The sequence below is a fragment of the Salvelinus alpinus genome, chromosome 2 (assembly GCF_045679555.1).
Source record: "Salvelinus alpinus chromosome 2, SLU_Salpinus.1, whole genome shotgun sequence".
Classification (NCBI taxonomy): domain Eukaryota; kingdom Metazoa; phylum Chordata; class Actinopteri; order Salmoniformes; family Salmonidae; genus Salvelinus; species Salvelinus alpinus.
The window spans coordinates 48,194,325-48,221,639 of NC_092087.1; the positions used below are offsets into that span (position 1 = coordinate 48,194,325).

The 27,315-nt window shown below is 43.2% G+C and overlaps 2 protein-coding genes and 1 long non-coding RNA gene across 4 annotated transcripts in view; all 3 read left to right on the plus strand.

Annotated features, from left to right (window-relative positions):
* The window catches only part of LOC139563669 (peroxisome proliferator-activated receptor delta-like), a 50,451-nt gene extending 38,372 nt beyond the window's left edge, over positions 1–12,079 (plus strand). The window contains exons 3-8 of one of the 2 annotated variants that reach the window (XM_071382533.1): positions 2,898–3,049; positions 3,236–3,374; positions 3,506–3,711; positions 5,867–6,073; positions 6,306–6,549; positions 6,790–12,079. In XM_071382533.1, the coding sequence (XP_071238634.1) occupies positions 2,898–3,049; positions 3,236–3,374; positions 3,506–3,711; positions 5,867–6,073; positions 6,306–6,549; positions 6,790–7,037 (1,196 nt within the window). In that variant the 3' untranslated portion in view covers positions 7,038–12,079. Of the gene's footprint in view, positions 1–2,897; positions 3,050–3,235; positions 3,375–3,505; positions 3,727–5,866; positions 6,074–6,305; positions 6,550–6,789 lie in introns of both variants that reach the window. The other variant, XM_071382525.1, reaches the window with a different exon arrangement.
* A 4,955-nt stretch (positions 12,080–17,034) lies between these two features.
* On the plus strand, positions 17,035–19,705 carry LOC139563684 (large ribosomal subunit protein uL1-like). The gene is made up of 6 exons (XM_071382542.1): positions 17,035–17,118; positions 17,724–17,795; positions 17,967–18,047; positions 18,768–18,916; positions 19,095–19,267; positions 19,495–19,705. Exons 1-6 carry the CDS (start codon positions 17,114–17,116, stop codon positions 19,663–19,665), a joined length of 651 nt encoding a protein of 216 aa, XP_071238643.1. The 5' UTR covers positions 17,035–17,113; the 3' UTR covers positions 19,666–19,705.
* A 6,104-nt stretch (positions 19,706–25,809) lies between these two features.
* LOC139550963 (uncharacterized) lies at positions 25,810–26,787 on the plus strand. The gene is made up of 3 exons (XR_011670161.1): positions 25,810–25,905; positions 26,517–26,586; positions 26,715–26,787. It is a non-coding gene; the product is annotated as an uncharacterized lncRNA (long non-coding RNA).
* Positions 26,788–27,315: the final 528 nt, after the last annotated feature.

The following is a 27,315-nucleotide window of genomic DNA, read 5'->3' on the forward strand; positions in this document are numbered from 1 at the left end:
TTGTCCCACCTCGACAACAGCCAGTGAAATTGCAGGGCGCCAAATTCAAAACAACAGAAATCCCATAATTAAAATTCCTGAAACATACAAGTATTATCCACCATTTTAAAGATAAACTTTTTGTAAATCCAACTACAGTGTCCGATTTTCAAAAAGGCTTTACTGCGAAAGCACACCATGCGATTATGTTAGGTCAGCACCTAGTCACAGAACCATACAGCCATTTTTCCAGCCAAAGAGAGGAGTCACAAAATGCAGAAATAGAGATAAAATTAATCACTAACCTTTGATGATCTTCATCAGATGGCACTCATAGGACTTCATGTTACACAATACATGTATGTTTTGTTCGATAAAGTTCATATTTATATCCAAAAATCTCAGTTTACATTGGCGCGTTATGGTCAGAAATGCATTGTCTCAAACAAACATCCGGTGAAAGTGCAAATTACAGAAATACTCATCATAAACATTTATAAATGATACAAGTGTTAAACATACGAATAAAGAAACTTCTCCTTAATGCAACCGCTGTCAGATTTCAAAAAGGCTTTACGGAGAAAGCACACTTTGCGATTATGTTAGGTCAGCACCTAGCCACAGAAACCCATACAGCCATTTTCCAGCCAAGGAGAGTGTCACAAAAGTCAGAAATAGCATTAAAATGTATCACTTACCTTTGTAAGTGATTTTCATCTGGTGGCACTCCCAGGTCTCCATGTTAGACAAATGTTTGTTTTGTTCGATAATGTCCCTCTTTATGACCAAATACCTCCTTTTTGTTCGTGCGTTTTGTCCAGTAATCCAAATGCTTAAGGCGCGTGCACTAAGTCCAGACGAGTTTTTTTTAAAAAGTACAATAAAAGTTAGTAGAAACATGCCAAACTATGTTTAAAATCAATCCTCCGGTTGTTTTTGTCATAAATAATCAATAATATTTCAACCGGACAAAAGCTTCGTCAATAGGAAAGGAGAAACAAAGGCGCGTTCCCGATCAGGAAATTTCAACTGGCCACTGATTGAAAGTGCTGTATCTCCCTCATTTTTCAGAGTAAAAGCCTGAAACAATGCCTAAAGACTGGCCACATGTAGAGGAAGCCACAGAGCTCGTGAACTGGGTCCTAAGTCTTTGTATGGTGGATAGGCTTTTAATGGAAAAACAGCCTTTCAAAATAATAGTACTTCCTGGTTGGATTTTCCTCGGTTTTCGTCTGCCATATCAGTTATGTTATACTCACAGACATTATTTTAACAGTTTTGGAAACTTTAGTGTTTTCTATCCAAATCTACTAATTATATGCATATCCTATCTTCTGGGCCTGAGTAGCAGGCAGTTTAATTTGGGCACGCTTTTCATCCAAAATTCCGAATGCTGCCCCCTACCCTAGTGAAGTTAAGTGATGACCGTGGGGGGAAAAACACCGGAGATAGAAAACCACACCAGAGCTACTCAGTGTGTGTCCTGCATGTGACTTTTGGAGAGGAAAAAAAACCCTCAAAGGCACATTAAGGTGGCAATCAGGGGCTTCATGTTTAATACTGTTAAGCAGAATCTAGGTTATACAAATAGAAAAGCAAGTTGACTGAATTCCCCTGTCATTAAAACCCTCTTGTTGGACTGACTGTCACGCATGCACACTATGGCTCGTTCTTTGCATCCTCTGTCCTCTCCGCCAATGGGTTTTGGGAAGGAGTCAAGGAGAGATGTGAGGAAAGATGAATTGAGGAAAAAGCCTCAGAGGAAAGTGGTCATGGAGGAGGCATGGAGCACCACCCATGCTGGTCTCGGTCAGTCTGCTCTTGCGGTGTTACTTCTCCTCGTGATAAATTCCTCAGGCGCCTAGGCCTCTCCTCCCACACACAGAGGAACTCAGACCCCTGTCTCTCTCGTTGTGTGGATCGACGTCGCCCAACCCGCCTGCCCCGACTGCTGGGTTTCCCACGCTTTCATCCTGGCCTAGCAGCCCAGCCCTCAGGTTTTATCCTAGAATTAGAACGGATAGAATAGAACACCCATAACATGGTTTTAACATGGTTACATTGAGGTGTAATGTCCGTCCTACCTACTCTAGTTCTGTGGAGTGTAACAGAGTGGATAGAACAGAAGGCACTCGGTTCCAAATTCTGAAATGGAACGTGGCCTTAAAACGTAATGTCCCTCCTTGCCATTCTACTTCTAAATAGGGTGTTGCGACATCCCCCTAGAAACAGAACAGATACAACAGAACTCATGGTTAGAACATAATAAAACTCGCATGGTTCTATATTCTGAAATGGAACGTAACTTGAGATCTTATTGTCCCTCCTAGCCAGTGTAATTCCATGGGGTCTCCGAACCATTAGCATTCTTGGCATACCTCCTGGGCTCCACTGGGAGAACTCTTTGGCAGGCAGCAGCAGAGATCAAACCCCAGGGAGGAACTGGCTGGAACACACCAGCAGATTCCTGACACACTCGCACATATAGAAACATGGACATGAGCACACACAGCTCACATTGCACATATACATAACATCTTGAGGTAGCGTTGGTAAATTGACATAGAGCCCAGTCATACCCAGAGCCAAAGAAATACTATACAGACTGTCCAGACTGGTGTCACCAACAATAACCTTTTAGTTTGTAGTCTTGACTCGAGTCTCATCCTTGTCTTACGTTCAGCTCTGTACGGTCGTTCCAGTATTACAGAGAAATTAATTCAATGCTTTCATATTACACACGTTTTATGTGGATTGTGAAATATGAGTAATTGGACCTTTTTCAGTAGTCCAAAATATAATACTAGGATATTGTATATGAGGATGTTCCTTTTCTGGTCATGTGATCAGGACAAACTCCTGTCCCTAGTTAAATTCCGAAAGGACCATGTAATAACAGAACCTCTCTCCGTCTCCAGATCTGTCCCAGACGTCGTCTCCATCGCTGTCGGACCAGCTCTTCCTGGGTCGAGAGGAAGGGACGGGGGCCGGGATCAACGTGGAATGTCGGATCTGTGGAGACAAAGCCTCGGGGTTCCACTACGGAGTACACGCCTGTGAAGGCTGCAAGGTAAGGAAGCCGAGAGGGAAGGCATGGGAACATCCCAGGAGACTCCCAGGATGACAGTGTTTTGGAGTAGCCCACTGCATAATTCATAAATCTTTTCACTTTTCCAATCAAATCTGCTGCTCTTTATATCTAATATTTTATTTTATTTTAATTAAATCCCACCCCTGTGTTTACTCTTTCTCTCAGGGCTTTTTCCGCCGGACCATCCGCATGAAGCTGGAGTACGAGCGCTGTGAGCGCAGCTGTAAGATCCAGAAGAAGAGCAGGAACAAGTGCCAGTACTGCCGCTTCCAGAAGTGCCTTCTGCTAGGCATGTCCCACGACGGTGAGACACACACACATTGATCACCTTTCCATTCCCTCATTTTCACTTTAGACAAAGTCAACAATGTGTACCCTGTGAGCATACCCAATTTATGGATGTACACTGATAGGGGTTTTCCTGGTTGTTCCCAGCGATCCGGTACGGCCGCATGCCGGAGGCGGAGAAGAGGAAGCTGGTGGCGGGCCTCCTGGCGGGAGATAAGGCTCCGACCACCAACCCCAACGGCTCGGACCTCAAATCCCTGGCCAAGCAGGTCAACAACGCCTACCTGAAGAACCTCAATATGACCAAGAAGAAAGCTCGCAGCATCCTCACCGGCAAAAATAGCGCCAGCCCGGTAGCGTATCCATATGTAAATGAAATATAATACTTTAACACCAGCTCAGTACTGTATCCATATGTAAAAATGACACAAATAATGCATTAACACCAGGTCAGCTCAATACTATATACACATGTCAATATTATGCATACAGTGCCTTCATGAAGTATTCACACCCCTTGACCTATTCAACATTTTGTTGTCACAGCCTGAATTCAAAATTTATTAAATCTTATTTTTTTTCCCTCACCGATTGACACACCATACCCCATAATGGCAAAGTGAAAACCTGTTTTTAGGAATGTTTGCAAATGTTTTGAATATGTAAATACAGAAATATCTAATTTAAGTAAGTATTCACACCCCTGAGGCACTACATGTTAGAATCACATTTGGCAGTGATTACAGCTGTGAGTCTTTCTGGGTAACTTTCTAAGAGCTTTGCATGCCTGGATTGTACAATATTTGCCATTTTATTATTTTCAAAATTCTTCAAGCTCTGTCAAATTGGTTGTTGATCATTGCTAGACAACCATTTTCAGGTCTTGCCATAGATTTCATGCAGATGTAAGTCCAAACGGCCACTCAGGAACATTCACTGTCTTCTTGGTAAGCAACTGCAGTGTAGATGCGGCCTTGTGTTTTAGGTTATTGTCCTGCTGAAAGGTGAATTCCTCTCCCAGTGTCTGGTGAAAGCAGACTGAACCAGTTTTTCCTCTAGGATTTTTTTGCCTGTGCTTAGCTCCATTCCGTGTCCTTTTTATCCAGACCTTAACGGTTATAAGCATACTGGTACCCTGTAATATGTTTGTGGCAAACACAACACTTTGTATTCAGGACAAAAAGTAAATTGCTTTGCCACATTTTTTTCAGTATTACTTTAGTGCCTTGTCGCAAACAGGATGCATGTTTTGGAATATCGTCTTTAAAAAAATAATCTGTACAGGCTTCCTTTTCACTCTGTCAATTAGGGAAAGGGGATACCTAGTCAGTTTCACAACTGAATGCATTCAACCGAAATGTGTCTTCCGCATTTAACCCATCAGAGGGGTGCAGGGGGGCTTCTTTAATCGACGTCTGTTATTGGCCATTAAACTCTGTTTTAAAGTCACAATTGGCTTTTTTTTTTACCCATCTACCAATAGGTGCGCTTCTTTGAACTATTGGAAAACCTCCCTGGTCTTTGTGGTTGAATCTGTTTTGAAATTCACTGCTCGGCTGAGGGACCTTACAATTATCTGTATGTGTGGAGTACAGCGATACCAGTGATAACAAGGGGGTTGAAAACTTATCGACTCAAGACATTTCAGCTTTTCATTTTTTTATTAATTTGTAATGTTTAAAAACATCATTATACTTTGACATTATAGGGTATTGTGTCTAGGCCAGTGACACATCTACATTTTAATCCATTTTAAAATTCAGGATGTGAATAGTTCCTGAAGGCATTGTAATTGTTACCCAGAAATGATTTGATAATGTAGCTGCTGCATTGGACCTTGAAGTAATTTTCATGCACTTCAATTGTGTCCATGGCCATTTTTGATTCTGTCATTTCAATCCACACTAATCGAAGTGACAAGAATGTCGCCTATACTCCAGAAGGGCACGTTAGCACCAAGGAGCATAGGCTACACTGAAGCTTCACCTCTGCTCACACTGCCTGGCTCTCCAGTAGCGTCGGTTGCCTAGCAACCTAGCCGCTGTGTATGAATGTGTTGTAAAAACTCTGGTTGCCTTGATGCCTTATCACTGTTGTGTCTGAGATCGTGGAGGACAGGGCAATGGGCCAAATGTCAGTGTCACTCGGAACAGCCTACGCTTTTTCATGAGTTGATTTACAGGCTGGCTGTGTGCTTATTTAAATTTTTGTCATTTAGCAGATGCTCTTATCCGGAGCCACTTACTTACATTAGTAAGTCCATACATTTGCATACATTTTTTTTTTTTACCCCCCATACTGGTCCCCCATGGGAACCAAACCAACAACCCTGGCGTTGCAAGCGTCATGCTCTACCAACTGAGCCACACGGGTCTGCATACACTATATTTCTTCCTAAACTAGGCCCAGGCAGAATGGCCTTACAGAATGCAATTTCAAGTCAAGTGAAAGGTCTGTTTTAGTGTTGTCATACTGCTATTACTTAACCCCCCCCCCCCCCCCCTGTAGCCCTTCGTGATCCACGACATGGACTCGTTGCACCAGGCTGAGAACGGGCTGGTGTGGAACCAGCTGATCAACGGGACGCCGCCCAACAAGGAGATTGGGGTTCACGTGTTCTACCGCTGCCAGTGCACCACGGTGGAGACGGTCAGGGAGCTCACGGAGTTCGCCAAGAGCATCCCCGGCTTTGTAGACCTCTTCCTCAACGACCAGGTATATACAAGAACACACCAATTATCAATCAAGACCAGGTACAGTAAAGCAACATTCAATCAAATCATCAATCCATAGTTTTGTTGGGTGAGTCATTGTACAGCTAGGAATGTCATCTATAGTTGGCTATATAACATAAAACATGTATACATTTTGGACAAAACCCCAGTTAAAAAAAAATATATATTGGACTAGTGATATTCAGGCTGCTGTTCTCCCTCCCCGCCACCAGGTGACGCTGTTGAAATACGGTGTGCACGAGGCCATCTTCGCCATGCTTCCCTCGCTCATGAACAAGGATGGGCTGCTGGTGGCCAACGGGAAGGGCTTTGTGACCCGGGAGTTCCTGCGCAGCCTGCGGCGGCCCTTTAGCGAGATCATGGAGCCCAAGTTTGAGTTTGCCGTTAAGTTCAACGCCCTGGAGCTGGACGACAGTGACCTGGCCCTGTTTGTGGCCGCCATCATCCTCTGTGGAGGTACGTGCTGGTTCTGTACTGGTACTACCATTTTATAATTTTGTACTATGCTGCCACAATGCACTAACATAATAACCCTAACCATTCTACTATCATAATAAGCCTAACTAAACTAAGCCAAGCTGAGTTTAGTGCTGAAATTGTGTACAAGTTTGTTTTCTACCAGTTAACATACAGCATACTAAACCCCTTCTCCCACTCCTCCTCTCTCCCTCCACCTCCGCTCTCTCCTCCTCCCAGACCGTCCGGGGCTGATGAACTTCAAGCAGGTGGAGGAGATTCAGGACAGCATCCTGCAGGCCCTGGACCAGCACCTGCTGGGCAACCACGCTGACTCACATTACCTCTTCCCCAAGCTGCTCAACAAGATGGCCGACCTTCGCCAGCTGGTCACAGAGAACGCCATGCTGGTCCAGAAGATTAAGAAGACTGAGTCAGAGACCTCACTGCACCCGCTGCTGCAGGAGATCTACAAGGACATGTACTGACTGGACTGAACTGGACTGGACTGGTTTTAGCTTTCTACAACAGCGGTGCTGTTCACTCACTCCTGTTTCCTGTGAGTGAGAGTCACAGGGGGTGCATGTTTTTTGTTCCAGCACGAACACACCCGATTCAACTCCTCAGCCAATCAATCACGACCTTGATCAGTTGAGTCAGGTGTGTTAGCGTTTTTATTCTAACGTTTTTTTTATAAAAGCCTGAGGAAAACGGATACCTGAAATGGAAATGTGCTGACTGGTGGGAGTTATGACTGAATATAGCTGCACACTCTTGTTTCCGATGTAATTGATTTCTAAAGAATCACCATAGTTTGGGCAGCAAACTGCCTTCATCAGGGTCTCTTGACTGACTGGATGGAATGACATACTGATTGGGAATGGCGCGATGGACTAATGGGAGACATACAAAGTCATACACACCCTACCACATATTAAACATGCGGTGTCCCAAATATATATGTATATTATAAAAGCTGATTTGAGCTGTTTCAAGACAATTGATGCTGTTGTATAGCAGGCTTTTAACTGTGGTTGGACAGGACTGATACAGTTGACGGCTTGTAGTGTCCTGCTCTCAATGTGGTGAAGGTGCAGAGGTATTCCAGGAGAATAGCAAACAGCTCCCCAACCAACGCCACAACAAAACCAAGACTCCTTTTATTTTATCCCTCTATTTTTCGACCGATGATCAGCGTTGCTATTTTTATACAACAGATTTTTGTAGTCTCTCCCGATGAGGAGTGTTTTTTTACAACGGTCAACCCATTCTTAACCCTGCAGTTCAGGGTTATCACCAGGCTGTTCTGCCATTTTGTTTGTGCTACAAACTCTCTGAGGTTGTGATGCTGATATTCAGAAAAAGGATGGTTCTGCTTGCCTGTAGAAATAAGAGGGTCATCGGCAACCATGGGCGTCCCCTTTCCCATTCCTAAGGCCCTTACCCTGGGATCAGCTATCACCAAACCCCCTTAACTCTCCTTTCCTCATATGGATACCTTCAGCACAAATTCACACCTGTCAACCTCCCAATTTATCTGCCAATCATAGAACTGTTTTGATTGATAACTCACCCCCCCCCCCCCCCCCCCTTTGTCATTCCCCCAGACACTGTCTGATAGTAGGAGTTAATATTTGTACCTTCAAAGTTTAATTCCCTCCATGCCATTGACCCCCCCCCCCCCCCCCCTCTCCTCCTGTTAGACCAGGAAGCACATGGACATACTCAGTCAGTCTCACTTCTCAATGGACACATATATACATATAGATTCTTACAACCTCCTAACCTCAATACCTTTTTTGTTTTATTTTGTGTACAACTGTTGGGTCTAAAACCATGGGACAATTCTGTGTTGTCATACTGTGAAGGTTAACCTGACCCCAGGGTCTGTGTAAGATGTTTCCATGTATGATTTGACTTATGTTTATGCTAGATTACTTATGTATAATTGAAGTATTATTTGTATGTATTTTTTCAGCCAGGTGGTGTTCTGTAACCTGAGCACTGTCGATAAGCCAAACTCTGAAGCCGGTCGCATGCTTCCCAGTCAAAACAGTTCACGCATATATTACGACAACATCATGTGACGTTTTGTTGTTCGGCAGGGTTCTTTCCGGCTGTTCACGCACACATTTTTTTTCTTGAGGCAAGTGTAAGTTCAGTAGCCGAAGCCTACGTCCCTTAGTCGGTGATAGGTCAACAGTAGGGGTGGGAACTACGAACGGGATTGTTCAAAGAAGTGTATGCTGTCATTCAAAGAGAGAGCGCAGCAGCAGCCAGGCCCTACTGTCTGCACTGCACCACTAGTTTTCATGCACATTATTTCACTTGATGTACTGCACCAAACATCTAAGACCTCCTCGGCGAAAACTTAAATTTTTGGAGGAAGTGTTGGCTCTAGAGGGATAAATAACAGTAATATTGCCAATTTTTTTTCTTGTTTTTCAAGAGAAGGTCTTAAGGGAGTATGCGAGCACAAACACTCGCTTCGACTAGCCGAGTTCTGCTGGGAGCAAACCGAAACCTATGTATGCGGCGGATGCCTTAACAGTAAAATTCTCATATGATGAGCTTCCCACTCATTCTTTCCCCCTCTTCTCATTCTTCCACTGAGTAGGGTGTGAAAAATTTGGCCAGCTATCGGTCAGTCGCACAGTCTAACTAAAGACCATTTTGTAATACTTCGAGAGAATTGGATCCTCCTCCTTTAGTTGCTCCCCTCCTCCTTTCCATCTTTCACTTCAATCACTGGTCTGAAAGGCCTGATCAAATGAAAGCAATACAGCGAAGACTTCTGTAGGAATTCTACCATAGACTTGACCTATCCCTTTCTTTTTTCAGTGATCAACTGAAGGGAGTTGAAATGCATGCCAACGGTTAAGACATCACTGCTAGAAATATATTGACTTGTTCTATTGCTCTGGACAGACCCATCATAATACTGAAGCTGTTGGAATTCTTAGATGCAGGGGGACCAGTATATTTTGCCATGAGAGGAAATGGGTTTATCCTGCATTCTTTAGGTCAACCAATCATGGTAACTGATGAAATACTGCATGTCCTACATAGAAATTATTTCAATGATATGCAAATTAAAAAAATATATTTTCTATATTGTGACACAGAATTACTGCAAAAACTAAAAAGGTTTGTATTATTACAGTACCCGTCAAAAGTTTGGACACATCTACTAATTCCATAGTCATTACTTTTTTCTACATTGTAAAATAATAATGAAGACACAAACTATGAAATAACACATATGGAATCATGTAGTAACCTTTGAGATACTTCAAAGACTTCAAAGTAGCCGCCCTTTGCCTTGATGACAGATTTTGCACACTCTTGGCATTCTCTCAACCAGCTTCATGAGGTAGTCACCTTGAATGCATTTCAATTTAATTTGTGGAATTTATTTAATGCATTTGAGCCAATCAGTTGTGTTGTGACAAGGTAGGGGTGGTATACAGAAGATACCCCTATTTGGTAAAAGACCAAGTCCATATTCTGGCAACAACAGCTCAAATAAGCAAAGAGAAATGACAGTCCATTACTTTAAGACATTACATTTCAAATGTTTTATTTCAAGAACTTTTAAAGTTTCTTCAAGTGCAGTTGCAAAAACCATCAAGTGCTATGATGAAACTGCCTCTCATGGGGACTGCCACAGGAAAGGAAGACCCAGAGTTACCTCTGCTGCAGAGGATAAATTCATTAGAGTTAACTGCACCTCAGATTGCAGCCCAAGTAACAGACACATCTCAACATTAACTGTTCAGAGGAGACTGTGTGAATCAGGCCTTCATGGTCGAATTGCTGCAAAGAAACCACTACTAAAGGACACCCATAAGAAGAAGAGACTTGCTTGGGCCAAGAAACACGAGCAATGGACATTAGACCGCTGTAAATCTATCCTTTGGTCGGATGAGTCCAAATTTTTGGTTTCATCCACCGTGTCTTTGTGAGACGCAGAGTAGGTGAACGGATTATCTCCGCATGTGTTTCCCACCGTGAAGCATGGAGGAGGAGGGGGGGCTTTACAGGTGACACTGTCTATGATTTATTTAGAATTCAAGGCACACTTAACCAGCGTGGCTACCACAGCATTCTGCAGCAATACACATCAGGTTTGCCCTTAGTGGGACTATCATTTGTGTTTCAACAGGACAGTGACCCAAAACACACCTCCAGGCTGTGTAAGGGATATTTGACCAAGGAGAGTGATGGAGTGCTGCATCAGATGACCTGACCTCCACAAATCCCCGACCTCAACCCAATTGAGATGGTTTGGGATGAGTTGGACCGCAGAGTGAAGGAAAAGCAGCCAACAAATGCTCAGCATATGTGGGAACTCAAGAAGCTGGTTGAGAGAATGCCAAGAGTGTGCAACGCTGTCATCAAGGCAAGGGTGGCTACTTAGAATCTCAAATATATTTGTATTTGTTTAACACTTTTGGTTACTACATGATTCCATATGTGTTATTTCATAGTTTTGATGTCTTCACTATTATTCTACAATGTCGAAAATAGGAAAAATAAAGAAAAACCCTTGAATGAGTAGGTGTGTCCAAACTTTTGAATGGTACTGTATGTGACTCCTTGCCCATACAGGAGATGGGTTGCCAAATTGTTACAGATATCTCTTGAATAAGCGCTTCAACTGTATTTTAGCTCACAGGAAGTTGCTCAAGCACAACTCACTGATCTGATGCTGACTACCTACAGCAGAAATGTTCTCACAAGGTTGCATTGGCAATGTTGTTTTGCCAAGTTGAAACGATGATGATGATAATAAAGTGATGTGTTCAACCACCTGTTCTGGTTACAGTATGCTGTATCCACTTGGAGTCAGTGTACCCTGGGGGGTAGTTTCTCCCCATGAGCGCACCTTTTTCCTTCCTCTAACCATCTTCCTTTCTCTCAGTAGGAATATTTAAATGTTCTGCTTTTTGTCTGATGCCCCTGGATATGTCATTGTCACAGACCACCTGTGGTTATTATTCAACTTTTATTGACGCTTTTTGTGTCGGTAAACTTCTAGAGATCTGGTTTGGTGCTGAACTGTTCTAAGTTGCTGTCCTTGCTCTCTTCTCTGACTGCTTTCAGACAAATGACTACGCCGCCCACTCTGAATTCCCTTAACTAGCAGCACTATTACTTAACTAAAGAAGTTGTCAACAAAAACCCTTTTCCTTGTTGCGTTTCAGTTACTGAACAGAACACGTTACAATGAAATGTCAGCAAAGTATTACTGCTGCACAATATATTTTCCAAGAGCAAAAAGCTAAAGAACAAAAAATATATATGAATCTCAAAGGGTGACTGACTAATTTATTTCCCCATACAAATGTATGAACACAACTAGCACAGGTCTGAAATATTCTACTGTCTACAACGGCATAGTGTGCATTTCCTCCCATTTAACCTCTGTGTAAACACCTGGTGTTAACTGTGATGGAAATATTACGATTTCTACCTTATGTATAGAACTTCCTACAAATGGTTGAATTAAACTTTGGGTAATACTTTTGATGTGTCTCTTACTTGCTTGACTACATGTGATGTTCATGTTTTCAATTATTGGATTAAATCTCACTAGCATCACCCTACAGGCGGTAAATCATTGGATCTGATTAATTTGATACCATGCAATTCAATATTTGAGGACTGCAACCATAGAAATAAAATGTATTTATACCAATTAATAAGCCATTGTCAACTGCTCACTGTCACCCTATTTTTATCAGGGAGTGAGCCCTTAGGTCTCTTTTACAGATGAGCCCAGAATGACAGAAAATATAAATACAAAATGCAAGCAGAAAGAAAAAGTCATAAAAAACAAGGTCGTAAATCAGCTTTTTGAATTGCCCTAGACAGAGGCACAAAAAGTCAACAAATAAGGTGCGAGAGAACTATAAAAGCTGATTTACTTAACTCGGTTGAGACCAAAGGAATTTCCAGAGTTAGCCATCCCTGAGACCGGGTGTAAAAAAAATGCAACTGAGGCCATGTAAATAATTGTTATGCTACTCATTTTAAATCCACTGGTGGCACCTTGTGTGAACACAAAAGTCTGTGTGACCATAAAAGTCTGTGCGATCGGGCACAGGAAAATCATTTTGTGCATCCTGCTACCTACTGTGCGGGATGGAAACAGGATTCCCCCCCAAAAACGGAACAAACTACCAAAAAATGTAATCAAATAAATCAGACAACTTTACTGTTAAAAAATAAACAGATATGATCCCGACACAGGCTCAAGTGAAGCCTGGGAGGGCGGGCCGTTTTCCGGCGTCAGTACACCTTGCAAGTCTTCAGATGTAAAAGTCCCAAAAACGTTTCTGCCACAGCCACAAATGTCCAGTTTATTCGAGCCTTGAGCCGTACAGTTTACAACTGTTTCAATGAACGCCACAAAATCCAAATTTTTAACACACAGTATCTTCAGTGGCAGCAAACATTTACTTCAGAGTGGTGCATCCACTAACATATCTTCACTAGCATTACGCGCTGCTTAATTAGTCCTCAGCATCCACCTATCCGACCCGCGTTGTGACGTCAGAACACTCGTATCAACCCTGCTCCTCGGCTAGTGTCGCCTTACGGTTAATGTAGTCATTCTACAGATTCAAAATTGGCCTACAAACGCTTACATCATTTGCATTATGCCAGCTGAATCTCCCATAGTAACCGTGCCATTGCAAACACAAAAAAAGCTAAATATAAGGTGGCATGTAAGAGGATGAAGCGCTTCTTTTGATCTTAAATTGAAGAAAATAGGCGAAATATTGTAGGAGTAGACACTCCCACGACTGAGAGGCTTATGGTTACTGTACTATAATATAGATGATTTACCATTTATCAATGGTTGGATCTTGAAATTATCCTATAAACATTCCGCTTTTAAACTAATAGCCTATCAATTGATATTCCCGTGTCCATCCGATCCTCTTCTTTAGTTGTCTGTCGATGTTGTGCAATGTTATAGGCTTAGATGTAAATGTTTATGTCGTTTATAATGGTTAGTATCCAGCCGTTGAATCAATAAATGATTGTAGGTCGGGAGGGGTGGTTAGGTCAGTTAGGTTACCCTGCCTGTCTAATGTTTCTCTCCTGCGACGACGGGACACCCTGGGGCCACGGCGCCTGGTAGACGATTGATAGATAAGACTATGAATTACTTTTAGATGGGGGTCCCTTTCATAGGGCTGGGGGGATGGGAGTGAGGTCATCATGGGGTAATTTGGAATGTCAAGTCAATGAGCGTTATTGGTAAAAAATAAATTAAAAAAACTCTGTGGATATAAAGTGGTCACCAGCCGAATGTAAGAGGACAGCGCAAAATTGGAGGAGGAGATATCAGGGATGGGCAACTGGCGGCCCATGGCCCCTGTTTGGTTGGCCCATGGAGAAAAAAAATAAAACATTGGGTGGGGGGGGGAACTCAGTCGGGTCTCAACTTAGAGTTAGGGGGGCCCTCATGATGAGTTCCGTTATTTCGTGGCCCCCACCCCCATCAAAGTTGCCCATCACTGATGTAGATGATATGTTAAATGGTTGACATCATATGTTCACATCATATCTGCAAGGAACATCGGAACCGAAGAATGAACTCTGGTCAAAAGTTGTGCGCTATATAGGGAATAGGGTGTCACTTGAGATTGGCCCAAAGATTGGTGCAAAGCACAATAGACAATTAGTAACCTTTCACATAATTTATCTTCATGTATCATTGGAAGTAGCCTAGTCGCAAGCTCTCAGTTAATGTGTGTGTGTGTGAGAGAGAAAGGAGGGGGAGAGAAATAATATTTGTTCAAAGGATACAGAGTGCATGTGTCCATCTGTTTACAAGTGTGTGTGTGTGTGTGTGTGTGTGTGTGTGTGTGTGTGTGTGTGTGTGTGTGTGTGTGTGTGTGTGTGTGTGTGTGTGTGTGTGTGTGTGTGTGTGTGTGTGTGTGTGTGTGTGTGTGTGTGTGTGTGTGTGTGCGAAAGAAAGAAAGAAAGAAAGAAAATCCATAATATACAACAGAATGGGTCAGGTCTGTATACCGACTGTCAGGTGACAGCCTGTCGCCACTGGTTTCCTTCCTGAGAGTGTTTCCTTTGTTGAGGTGTGAGTGTGTGCGTGCATGTGTGAACTGCATGTGAACCCAATGAGCTATGCCAGATGAATGCGTTCAGCAGATGTGTCTGAACAATGACACTCCAGAGACCTCACTGACCCTCCAGCTATTGTTTTTCAAGGACAGGCTAGGCTCAGGCCAGGGTATCCAGCCTACATGCAGAGTGGAGCCCACCGAGGGTTGCCTGTCTACCCAGACTCCTTGCTCCAGCCAAACCCTCCCAATTCCCTGGGAAACCTAACCTGACATTTGTTTGGAACTCGGACTGTTACCTCCCACTGTGTTTGAATGGGGATAGGATTGTGAAACTGTAAAAGCTAGCAGATAAACACTTAGTTTACAGGCATTTTGACAATTATTTATGATTGATTTTTGTCTTATGTGTTAACATAAGTCTCTCGTCAATTTTTTATTTAACCTTTATTTAACTAGGCAAGTCAGTTAAGAACAAATTCTTATTTACAATGACTACCTTGTTCAGGGGCAGAACGACAGATTTTTACCTTGTCAGCTCAGGAATTCGATCCAGCAACCTTTCGGTCACTGACCCAATGCTACCTGCCGCCCCGCAGGATACCTCAATTCCCTTGTCGCTATAGTGCAAGGGCATCAGTATTACCAGAGTAGCAGCCCCTTATCTCTACTTTGTCTTATAAATGGACCTTGGATTTTATAACATATCACTTGGGCAAGGCAGGTCAGAGTTCAGCATAAATTCAGGATTTGGCCAAAGCTTTTGATATGGTAGACCATTCCATTCTTGTGGGCCGGCTAAGGAGAATTGGTGTCTCTGAGAGTTCTTTGGGCTGGTTTGCTAACTACCTTCTCTCAAAGAGTGCAGTGTGTAAAGTCAGAAAATCTGCTGTCTCAACCACTGCCTGTCACCAAGGGAATACCCCAAGGCTCAATCCTAGGTGATCCTAGGATTTTGTGTTAAATGCTCTGCAACAAAGCTTTCTTAGTGTCCAACAAGCTTTCTCTACCATTAACCTTGTTCTGAACACCTCCAAAACAAAGGTCATGTGGTTTGGTAAGAAAAATGCCCCTCGTCCCACAGGTGTTATTACTACCTCTGAGGGTTTAGAGCTTGAGGTAGTCACCTCATACAAGTACTTGGGAGTATGGCTAGACAGTACCCTGCCCTGCTCTCAGCACATATCAAAGCTGCAGGCTAAAGTTAAATCTAGACTTGGTTTCCTCTATCGTAATCGCTCCTCTTTCACCCCAGCTGCCAAACTAACCCTGATTCAGATGACCATCCTACCCATGCTAGATTATGGAGACATAATTTATAGATCGGCAGGTAAGGGTGCTCTCGAGCGGCTAGATGTTCCTTACCATTCGGCCATCAGATTTGCCACCAATGCTCCTTATAGGACACATCTCTGTACTCTATACTCCTCTGTAAACTGGTCATCTCTGTATACCCGTCGCATGACCTACTGGTCGATGCTTATTTATAAAACCCTCTTAGGCCTCACTCCCCCCTATCTGAGATATCTACTGCAGCCCGCATCCTCCACATACAACACCCGTTCTGCCAGTCACATTCTGTTAAAGGTCCCCAAAGCACACATATCCCTGGGTCACTCCTCTTTTCAGTTCGCAGCAGCTAGCGCTTTGACGAGCTGCAACAAACACTCGAACTGGACAGTTTTATCAACATCTCTTCATTCAAAGACTCAATCATGGACACTCTTACTGACAGTTGTGGCTGCTTTGTGTGATGTATTGTTGTCTCTTCCTTCTTGCCCTTTGTGCTGTTCTTTGTGCCCAATAATGTTTGTACCATGTTTTGTTCTGCTACCATGTTGTGTTACCATGTTATTGTTTTGTTGTGTTGCTACCATGCTGTGTTGTCATGTGTTGCTGCCTTGCTATGTTGGTGTCTTAGGTCTCTCTTTATGTAGTGTTGTGTTGTCTCTCTTGTGGTGATGTGTGTTTTGTCCTATATTTATATTGTATTTATTTATTTTTTTAAATCCCAGGCCCGTCCCCGCAGGAGGCCTTTTGCATTTTGGTAGGCCGTCATTGTAAATAAGAATTTGTTCTTAACTGACTTGCCTAGTTAAATAAAGGTTAAATAAAAAATAAATAAAATGTCTTACTGTACCTCCAATGCCACATCATGCCTGAGGACTTTGATTTGTTCATTTTGGTCTTTGAGACTGCAAGAACCAATACTATTTATAGGGCTTTTGTATGAAGTTTTCACATGCTTACGCTAGCATATTGGTATTACCAATGCCAGTGATATAAATGTCTAAATCCACATATTCAATCCAGAAAATAGACTAGAGATTATTCACAGGGGAAAAACTACAAATATGGCCAGAGCGGCAGCGCTGAAATTACGTCACCGAACTACGCCTATAAACTGCGACGGACTGCTCTTCTTCCTTCTTTTCAGTGCTCTGTCGCGTGCGAGCAATACCGTCAAAATGAGGTGAGCGAAAATGACTGCAAATAAAGAATAACAAGAAGTCAGATGTTATATTATCGTCAGTTAAATACTTTCTATAGCTCTGCCGTGTAACTGGGTTCACTTTCAACCTCATATTTACGAGGATTTGGTGAATTCTCCACTTCTACCGCAGTGCTACTAGCTTGCATGCTAACGCTAGAATGTGATCTAGACTCGCATCCACATCCATCTAGCATTAAATCGTAATCATTTTTGTTCCGAACTGAGCAAAATAGTGCCGGACATGACTGGTAATTGTTGATATTGCAATAGTTTTGTGAATTGTCAATTTTTTACTGGCTATTTATAAGTTGACTCGTTACCAGTTTGTAATGTCAATTGCTGGCGAGAACTTGCTATGGCTTCAAGTCAGTTAAGTCCGCAAGCAGAATGTGGGACAGGATGCACGTTCATGAATTCATAAAGATATGTCTAATGTGCTTCTACACCTGCATTGCTTGCTGTTTGGGGTGTTAGGCTTGGTTTCTGTACAGTACTTTGAGATATCAGCTGATGTACGAAGGGCTTTATAAATACATTTGATTTAATGTGGTACTGTTATTGACAAACATTTTGTTTGATTACAGCAAGGTATCCAGGGATATGCTCTATGAGGTGGTCAAGGAGGTCCAGGCGGGATCTCTGACCAAGCCACGCAAGTAAGAACATTTCTCTAGGTCAAAGTTTTGACTTTTAAAGACATGTTATTGCACATTGGTCTTTCCAATAATTTGGTATAATACTGCATATTTGTTATTTCTCACACTGATGATCTCGAATGCTTTGTTCCTGGACCTGTGATGTTTACCACATCCTTTCATGTCCTAAAGGTTCACGGAATCTGTAGAACTCCAGATCAGCTTGAAGAACTACGATCCCCAGAAAGACAAGCGTTTCTCTGGCACCGTCAGGTTCGGCACCTTTCCCATATCACCCATCCTTCTGCCGGTCTGCCCCTCTTAGTCCTGTGTGAACTGGCCTGGTTTGGCCCGTTTGATCTGAACATTTGAAACTCACTTGCTCATTCCCAGTCCCTTTCATGCACACACAAGACACTTATGCAGTCAAGTACAATCTCTCAAACACTAACAGCAGACCTTTCACACAAACTAAATTCCACTAGCAGGACTGGTGTGGGACAGGCGGTGCAGAAGTGTTTGGGTAGTCCGACTGAACCCCTCCCTAGGGAGAGGGAACCAGCGGGCGGACCCCTACCCTGGGTCTTAAAACATGAGGGGAGGCAGACGGGGGGGACTTCGTGCCCCCCTCGAGCCGACCATTTTAGTTAATGGTGTTGCTGGTGGAGTCAAGAAGAGAAACCAGTCGGTGTGGTCCTGGTAAGACTCCAGAGTGCTCTCCTCTGGTATGAGTCATCCCTCTGTTTGGATCGGGTCCAGTTTGGAGAGTCACTGGATGGCCATGTTGGAAAGGGTGAAAGTGACTTGTCTGTACTGATCACAAGGTGCATATGCTAGTGGTGTAAGGATTTATGTTTGTAAAGGTGGGTTTAGGGGTTTGCTCTAGTTAGAAATCATCCATTCTAGCATGGCCAGATGGTGACGACTCCATGTGGTTTGTGTGAGCGTTACTGGTGTGCCATATGTTTGAACTTTAATAAATCGCCCCTGTAGACTGAAGACCACCCCCAGGCCCAAGTTCTCAGTGTGCATCCTGGGAGACCAGCAGCATTGTGACGAGGCAAAGGCTGCAGAGCTGCCACACATGGACATTGAGGCCCTCAAGAAGCTCAACAAGAACAAGAAAATGGTGAAGAAGCTGGGTGAGTAGTGCTTTGAGTCGCTTCGAGTTTTCATCTTATGATCCATCTAGGTCTTGCACATGTTTTTCCACATTTATATTGGGTTTAGATTCTCTGTCCTGAAGCACTGGGTCCACGTCTCGTGTTCTAGTCTCTCTTGGTAATTCTGTTGACTCCCATCTCCATCTTCCCCCATCAGCAAAGAAGTACGATGCCTTCCTGGCCTCTGAGTCTCTGATCAAACAGATCCCTCGTATCCTGGGGCCTGGGCTCAACAAGGCTGGCAAGTTCCCCTCCCTCCTCACCCACAACGAGAATCTCAACGTCAAGGTTGATGAGGTTAAGTCCACCATCAAGTTCCAGATGAAGAAGGTACAGCTCAGTTTGGTGCCAGATACAGTATATGTAGTTCTATTTCAGATTGTACATGATGTGTGCATCCAGACTTGGAAGGTGTGTTATATGTAGACAACTTTGGGAACTCTGTTGGTAGGGGCCTTGGTCATGGGCTACTTTGTTACATGTCTGTTAATCCAAAGCTGCTCTGATTTCTGAGACCAACATGTCTGGGCTCTTTGTGACAATGTCCTCTATTCCAGGTGCTGTGTCTGGCGGTGGCAGTGGGTCACGTGAAGATGTCTGAGGAAGAGCTGGTGTACAACATCCACCTGGCGGTTAACTTCCTGGTGTCTCTACTGAAGAAGAACTGGCAGAACGTCCGTGCCCTCTACGTCAAGAGCACCATGGGAAAGCCCCAGCGCCTCTACTAGAGGAGCAATGCTTTAACTACCAATAAAAGGACAAATCACATATCTTCCATTTGTGTTCTTGTTGTGCCAGATATCTTTGTGTGGTGCTGGGTTATCCCCTATGCAAGGGATCGTAAAGATGTGATCGTAAAACCTAAAATATTCACTAACCTGTTTTTGGAAGTAATGCACAATACCTGAAGATTATAACCATTGATATTTAAATGTCAAGGGTGTTATCTGTTAACAGTTTCTAAACTGGGCTAAATTAAGACGAGGTACCGATTTAGAGTTTACACATACTGTCTGCACCAGTTCTACTGGACCTTGTGATAATACCAGAACACAGTGGGAGTGGCCAGTATATGGCACGAAGCTGAAGGGGTTAGTGGTCATGTCTAGGTGGGATGCAGCTAATGTCAAAAGTTGTGTGTTTGGGTCAAGTCAACCTTTTACCTAATGCTCATAACCTGTTATTTCGAATCTCTAAAATTCTAACCATAATTTGAGGTCACTGGCATTTGCTGTCCCATCTTGTCAAACCTGGGTTTACTTGCATGGGGCTAGCAGTGTACACCACTTGGTAAAATTGACAACTAATGCAGGCTGGTATTTGTTCTCCGTTAAAAGTGATATTCATTGAGTTTGAAGTGAGCATGGCTGACAATTTTAATTAGTCAGGAGCATAATTTTCCGAGTGGGGTTGTGTCAATGTTAAGCAAGGGTCAGATAAAAATGACCCCTGGCACAGTAGTCAGAGCAAAACTAATTTCTTAGTATGTGTACGACTATACAGTGCACCTGTGTGTGTTATATAAATAGAAGCAGTCTCCTGTTGACCACCCTGATCCTGCCTGTTGCGTGCCCTGGCTGTCACCTCTCCACCGTAGGGCACAGAAAGCAGCCATGACACTTAATCAGATTACATCTGCCTCTTCCTCTGCTCGGAGTAATACATCGGGAGCCGGAGAGCAGAATCGGAGTAAGAAATGTGAAGACTTGTCATCCTGTCTACCTCTGGCATTCCATGGAGCTCTAAAAGGATGTTTGGTTATAGCCCCACCATTACCGCTGAACGTCTTGGTGAAATTAGCCGTAGTTTATACCTATTCAACCCTTTCAGCACTATACAAGTGGCTAAAAGCATTCCAATTGATTCGGATTTGGCATGTGAAAGCCAGAAAAAAATCCTTGCGGACCACCCTGACTGCAGCTTCAATGGAGCTCTGACATCACAACCAGGGGTGAGCAAAGGAGGGGGATGTTGTTTTTAAATGACATCTAGACTCATTTTAAAAGTAACCCGCCAAAAATAATTAATAAACATTTTACGTTTCCATATGTGGTTGAAGGCTGTTTCATGGGCTTTAGGAATATGACAAAGTATGCGGGATTATCGGTGAATGCCGTGGAAAAGGCTACGACCGCGCCAGTGCAATTAGTGGAGGTTACTCTGGAGTTCAAAAGCGGATATCACGCAAAGAGCCTACTGTTTCTGATGTAGTTCTTTTAGTTTAGAAAACGATCTCCGCAGAAGCGACAGTTACAGGGATGGTAAAAACAGCTTGATTGTCGTAACAACAGGGAAACGGGGAAGGGAGCTGTGCTTCAAATACAGCCGTTCTGTAACATATTTAATTGAGCCTCCTTGTCGGCCTCAACACGTTACGGAAAGAGTTTAACTGTAGGCTATAGGAAACTGGGGACAGGTTGTCTGGATACCGGACATCCAATAAATTGTCAGATACAAACAGATTATCTTTAGCAGACAACAGTTCGTGAGGGCTTGCCTTGAACAAAACAAGCTGTTTGCGATTTCGTTAATACTGGTGAACCCGCGTTTGAATTGTGTGGTTGCAATTTAAACAGTCCCTCGTCTCTGGTATAGCCTACACACAGGCTACATTTAAAAAATATTTTATAGCGCTTTTCAAAGAATCAAAGCGCATAAAAAGTAAAACAAACAAAAAATGTAAATGATGGAGACTGAAATTCTCAGTCGGTTTGGGATGAAGTTTGGGCTGGAAAGGTAGTGTAGTTATAGTGGCGGGGGCATCGATGGGAACGCCAAGCAGAAACAACGACAGTCTAATAAAGCAGGCCCGGAGCTCTTCAACAGCCCACCACACCTGTTTCTTTTGAATCGTCAGTCACTCCATTGGAGCCGCTTGTCTGGTACTGGTCCTCCATTGCCAGGAATGTATACTGAACAAAAATATAAACTCAACAATTTCAAAGATTTTATTGTTACACTTCATAACTCATGTCTCTTCAGACAACCCTGCAGGTTAAGAAGCAGGATGTGGAGGACCTGGGCTGCGGTTGTGAGGCCGGCTGGATGTACTGCCAAATTCTCTAAAACAGTGTTGGATGCGGCTTAAGGTAGAAAAATTAACATTCGGTCCTCTGGCAACAGCTCTGTTGGATATTTCTGCAGTCAGCATGCAAATTGCACACTCCCTCAACTGTTTAATCAGCTTCTTGATATGCCACACCTGTCCAGGTGGATGGATTATCTTAGGCAAAGGAGAAATGCTCAGTAACACAGATGTAAGCAAATTTGTGCACAACATTTGAGAGAAATAAGCTTTTTGTGCATATGGACATTTTCTGGGACCTTTTATTTCAGCTCATGAAAAATGGGACCAACACTTTACATGTTGCATTTATATTTTTGTTCAGTATAGCACCCAGCACCCACCGTGATGCCACGGCTGCTGAAAAGCACACGAAAAGCCACCACATTTTGGCAGTGGATCACATAGTATAGTGATCAAACCCTAGAGCTGAGGTGGGCAATTCCAGTCCTCGAGGGCCTGATCAGCCTCAGCTAACACACCTGACTCCAATAATCACCTAATCATGATCTTCAGTTTAGAATGCAATTTGATTAATCAGCTGTGTTTGCTAGGGATGGAGATAAAGTGTGACACCAATCTGGCCCTCGAGGACTGGAGTTGCCCACCCCTGCCCTAGAGCAAAGAAAAAAAACTTAAAACATGTACAATAGCCTGTTTACAGAGCTCGCTGGCTAGGCAACCACGGAACTGCTTATATTTTGGCATGCATCATTCAAGACGAAGTTCAAATTTTGTGCAGCGCAAGGGACATTTAATGCATAATGTCTCAGGAAACACTGTCTGGGTTGGAACGAGGTAAAGACAGTTTCAAGTTGGATATTCAACGGATATTCGCGCTTTCAAACCTCAATAGCTTTCAAACCACTTTAGCCACAGACTCCAAATAAATGTCATTATGTTGGAAAAATTGCGCACAACATTGGACAGGTCTTATTTTCACGATTTGGGCATTAATTTGCTTTCCGAAGCTAATAAACATGTGGAAATGTGAGCAGCATTTTGTATTCCTAGTTGAATTAGTTAGGGAGCATAAACAAAGCACCATTTTTTTTTACATTTGAATTTCAATAGCTCATTGGTCATGCGACCTAGTGACTTCAAACAAAGTTCAGAATGTCCACTCAGTGGGCCTACACATTGCCAACCCTTTAGAACCTTGTTTAAGGTCATTAGGTCACATGACCAAGGAGCTATTGAAATTTTACATTTTGAAATATTTATGTAAAATCTTGTGAGATGAAAATGGACAAACTAAAGGGTGTGCAATATAGAAGGGTAGTCAGTGGACATACTGAACCTTGTTTGAGTCAAGTACACAATTTTTTTTTTGATGTGTCACATTATAATAAAACGTGTTTTAAATAGCAGCTAAATACGGTATATAGCTATAGATGGTACACTGAATAATGAAACAATCCCTAGTAAGCTAGTGTTTTGAGGGTGAACTGACTGCACTATTTCGCATTAAGACTGGTTTTACGGCCAACTTTCTGTCCAAGCTGGGAGAGAGCGCGAGGAAGGCTCATGTCATGCAGGTTCAGGTAGCCTATAGAGAACAGTTGTGTATTCTAAAAATTGATAGCTGCATAGTATGCTATTGCGTCGAACATTTATTTTACAATCTGCAATGTTTGAATTTCCAATTTTAATTAGGCCTACTGAACAAGTAATTCCATTATTGCCACCAGCGAGCAGTCTAAAAATGGCAGCATTGCGAGACCGTGTATAGCTTCGTGAAATGTTAGGCTTAACATGAGAAAATGACGATCAAATAGGCCTACCAATAAACATGTGTCAATTAGCATAACAAGGGCTAAGCCCTGGCGCCACAGAAATCCTATCATCGATTAGATAGGCATGCAGACATGTCGCAATTTCAGCACCATGGACAGCGATCGTTCCTCCGACTTTGCGGGGGTCCAGAGAAACTGCTTATGCCTGTTGTGTATGTGTGTTGTTTTGGGGTTGAGCTTGATCTGTAATCTGTCTTTATCACCAGTTCTTGGAAACCATGAATACTTCCCCGTTGGTGTGAGGGAACTCAGCTGGTGGGAATTCAAACAGCTGTCAGGGGAGCTTTTAAAAAAGCCAGGATAGGAAAAAGTGAACAAGGAGGAGGGAGAGAGAACAAGAAAGAAGAGAGAGAGATGGAAGGAGTGTGCTCAGCATCACCAGACCTACATTTGTCTGTGCTCAGTAGCTCCTGACAGACATAAAACATCCTTGGACACTCACCATGGGCCTGTCACCATACTGGTAAGAAAATAATGGTGTCCCATCATATTGTAACTACCCTAGTTTAAAAGCATGGATATTGACTTTGCCACACGAGCAGTGGCGGATTTAGGTATAGGCGACATCAGCAGCCGCCCAGGTGGGCATCTTGCTGGGGGAGGCACGGGACGCCTGCACAATTTTTTTTTAGGAATAGTGACATTTGTGTAATTGGTTTTCTATCGCTCATTTGCATGTCACGTCAAGATATCATGTCACCGTGTGGGACTGTGGGTCAATTAACCTTGTCCGAGTGGGCGCCCTGATTCTAGTTTGTGAGCTAGGCAGGCTACTGCCTGGGAAGGTCTCCCACTCAGAAGTACAAGATGGGGTGGGGGGCGGGGGTAGGTTGACCTCAGGTCTCCCTACTGGAAGCCTGGGGGAGCGGGGGAATCTATCAAATAGCGCACCTCTAACTTTGTACAGTACTAATGCAATTAGTCAAATCAGTCACACTACGAAATTCTACCAAATAAACCACAATTCATTCATAATACTGTGAATATACAATACCGTTCAAAAGGTTGGGGTCACTTAGAAATGTCCTTGTTTTTGAAAGAAAATTAAAAAAAATGTCAATTTTAAAATAACATCAAATTGATCAGAAATACAGTGTAGACATTGTTAATGTTGTAAATGACTATTGTAGTTGGAAAAGGCAGGTTTCTTTAATGGAATATCTACATAGGTGTACAGAGGCCAATTATCAGCAACCATCACTCCTGTGTTCCAATGGCACGTTGTGTTAGCTAATCCAAGTTTATAATTTTAAAATGCTAATTGATCATTAGAAAACCCTTTTGCAACTATGTTAGCACAGATGAAAACTGTTGTCCTGATTTAAAGAAGCAATAAAACGTACCTTCTTTAGACTAGTTGAGTATCTGGAGCATCAGTATTTGTGGGTTTGATTACAGGCTCAAAATGGCTAGAAAAAAATAACTTTCTTCTGAAACTCGTCAATCTATTCTCATTCTGAGAAATTAAAGCTATTCCGTGCAAGACATTGCCAAGAAACTGAAGATCTTGTACAACGCTGTGTTCCACTCCCTTCACAGAACAGTGCAAACTGGCTCTAACCAGAATAGAAAGGGGAGTGGGAGGCCCTGGTGCACAACTGAGCAAGAGGACAAATACATTAGTGTCTAGTTTGAGAAACAGACGCCTCACAAGTCCTCAATTGGCAGCTTCATTAAATAGTACCGCAAAACACCAGTCTCAATGTCACACGTTAACGAGGCGACTCAGTGATGCTGGCCTTCAAGGCAGAGTTTCTCTGTCCAGTGTTTGTGTTCTTTTGCACATCTTAATCTTTTCTTTTTATTGGCCAGTCTGAGATGTGCAACTCTGCCTAGAAGACCAGCATCCCGGAGTCGCCTCTTCACTGTTGACGTTGAGACTGGTGTTTTGCGGGTACAATTTAATGAAGCTGCCAGTTGAGGACTTGTGAGGCGTTCAGGTGATCCTTTCCTTGAAAATGGGATGTGTGCCATCTTAATATACTTGATTCTCTCTCTCTCACTCACTCTCAGCAGTGAGGAAGGTGGGAAGTTGTCTTTTCCGTAGGGCTGGTACTGTACTCACCCTCCATACCACTCTGCCCAACACTGGGACCATGAGTGCACAGGTAAGAAGGATAACTTCTCTCTTTATTTAGTAATTCTTTAAAGGGGGATTGCCGTTAAAAACTAGATTTTCTGTTTTGTTTAATGATATTTCCACGCTATGACTTCGATATAACAGTCTGAAATTGTGGAAATTATGATAATGCCCGCTTTGTGTAAGAGCTGTTTGAAGAAAATGGCTGGAATTTCAGCCTGTTTATGTGAGATGGAACTTTTGGCTCACATCATGAAGTCACAATGTGATCTGATTATACTAGACCAATAACTGTTCATGTGGGTAATGGAGTGGGCTCTTGAACATCCTATCAGCCAATCAGGGCTGTGTATGTAAATATATTCAAATGTATTTCCTAACGCCCACATGATCAGACTGAGCATTTCAAGGGCCAATGGAGGCTCAGGGAAATAAATTATTAAACATATATTTTGGAGTTATTTTTATTAAATAAACACACACATTGATCTATTAGACATGCAGTGATGATTTAAAAATAACATTACAAAGACTGCATTGGGGCTTTAACCAGGCAAGTCTATTGAGAACTTGTTCTCATCAATAATAACAGCCTGGCCAAGAGCTTGTTGACTGATTTGTGTGTTGTCCCTCTCCCAGCCACCTGCTAAGGAGGCCACTCCCTGTGAATATGCTGGCATACTAGGGGACAGCTCGGAGTCTGACCAAGGTAAGGAATCCGATTGGCTGCCTGAGCTGCGTTGTTACCAGCAACAGGACGTGGCTGCTCTTCCATTTCCTCTCTCTGTTGTTCTATGCTAGCAAAGCTGTGAACACCCTGTCCTCTCTTCTCCTCAGAGCCCAGTCCAGAGGACCAGCTGGCTGCCTCCTGGGAGAACCTTCCTATACTGGAAAGACTGGGCCTCCGCATGTCAGTTTATACTCAGACACACTTTTAACACTTTTTCGATATTCACAACCTCACCATTATCTTCCCCCTTTCTTTCCATTTCCTCAATCCCATCTCTCTCCCATGCTTTCCTGCCCTTAGTGGTACAGAGATGACTGAAGAGGAGGTAGAGGTGAGAATTATTTGTGATTAGTGCACTATTTGTGACATACACGCCACACACACTGTTCTGTCCCCTATAGAGTGCATTTACCCAGCTGGCTCTGGCGTTCCGTTGTGACCAGTACACCCTGGCCCAGAGACTGCAGGCTGAGGAACACGACAGAACCGTGGCCCAGGAGAACCTCAACCTGGAACTGGAGAGTGCCAGAGACACTCTGCAGGTAGGTATGTGAGCATAGCCACGGAAAGTAGTTTGGGGTTGGGAGTTGTTGCACCAACTCACAATTTACAGTAGTGAGCGCATACATTTTCAGACTTTTTCGTATTGGTCCCTCATGGGATCAAACCCACAACCCTAACTTTGCAAGCGCCATGCTTTACCAACTC

Excerpts from the sequence above, each read along its gene's own strand:
- LOC139563684 (XM_071382542.1), top strand. Across the intron at positions 17,796-17,966 it reads TCTCTGACCAAGCCACGCAA|GTTCACGGAATCTGTAGAAC; the intron begins GTAAGAACATTT and ends CATGTCCTAAAG. Across the intron at positions 19,268-19,494 it reads TCAAGTTCCAGATGAAGAAG|GTGCTGTGTCTGGCGGTGGC; the intron begins GTACAGCTCAGT and ends CCTCTATTCCAG.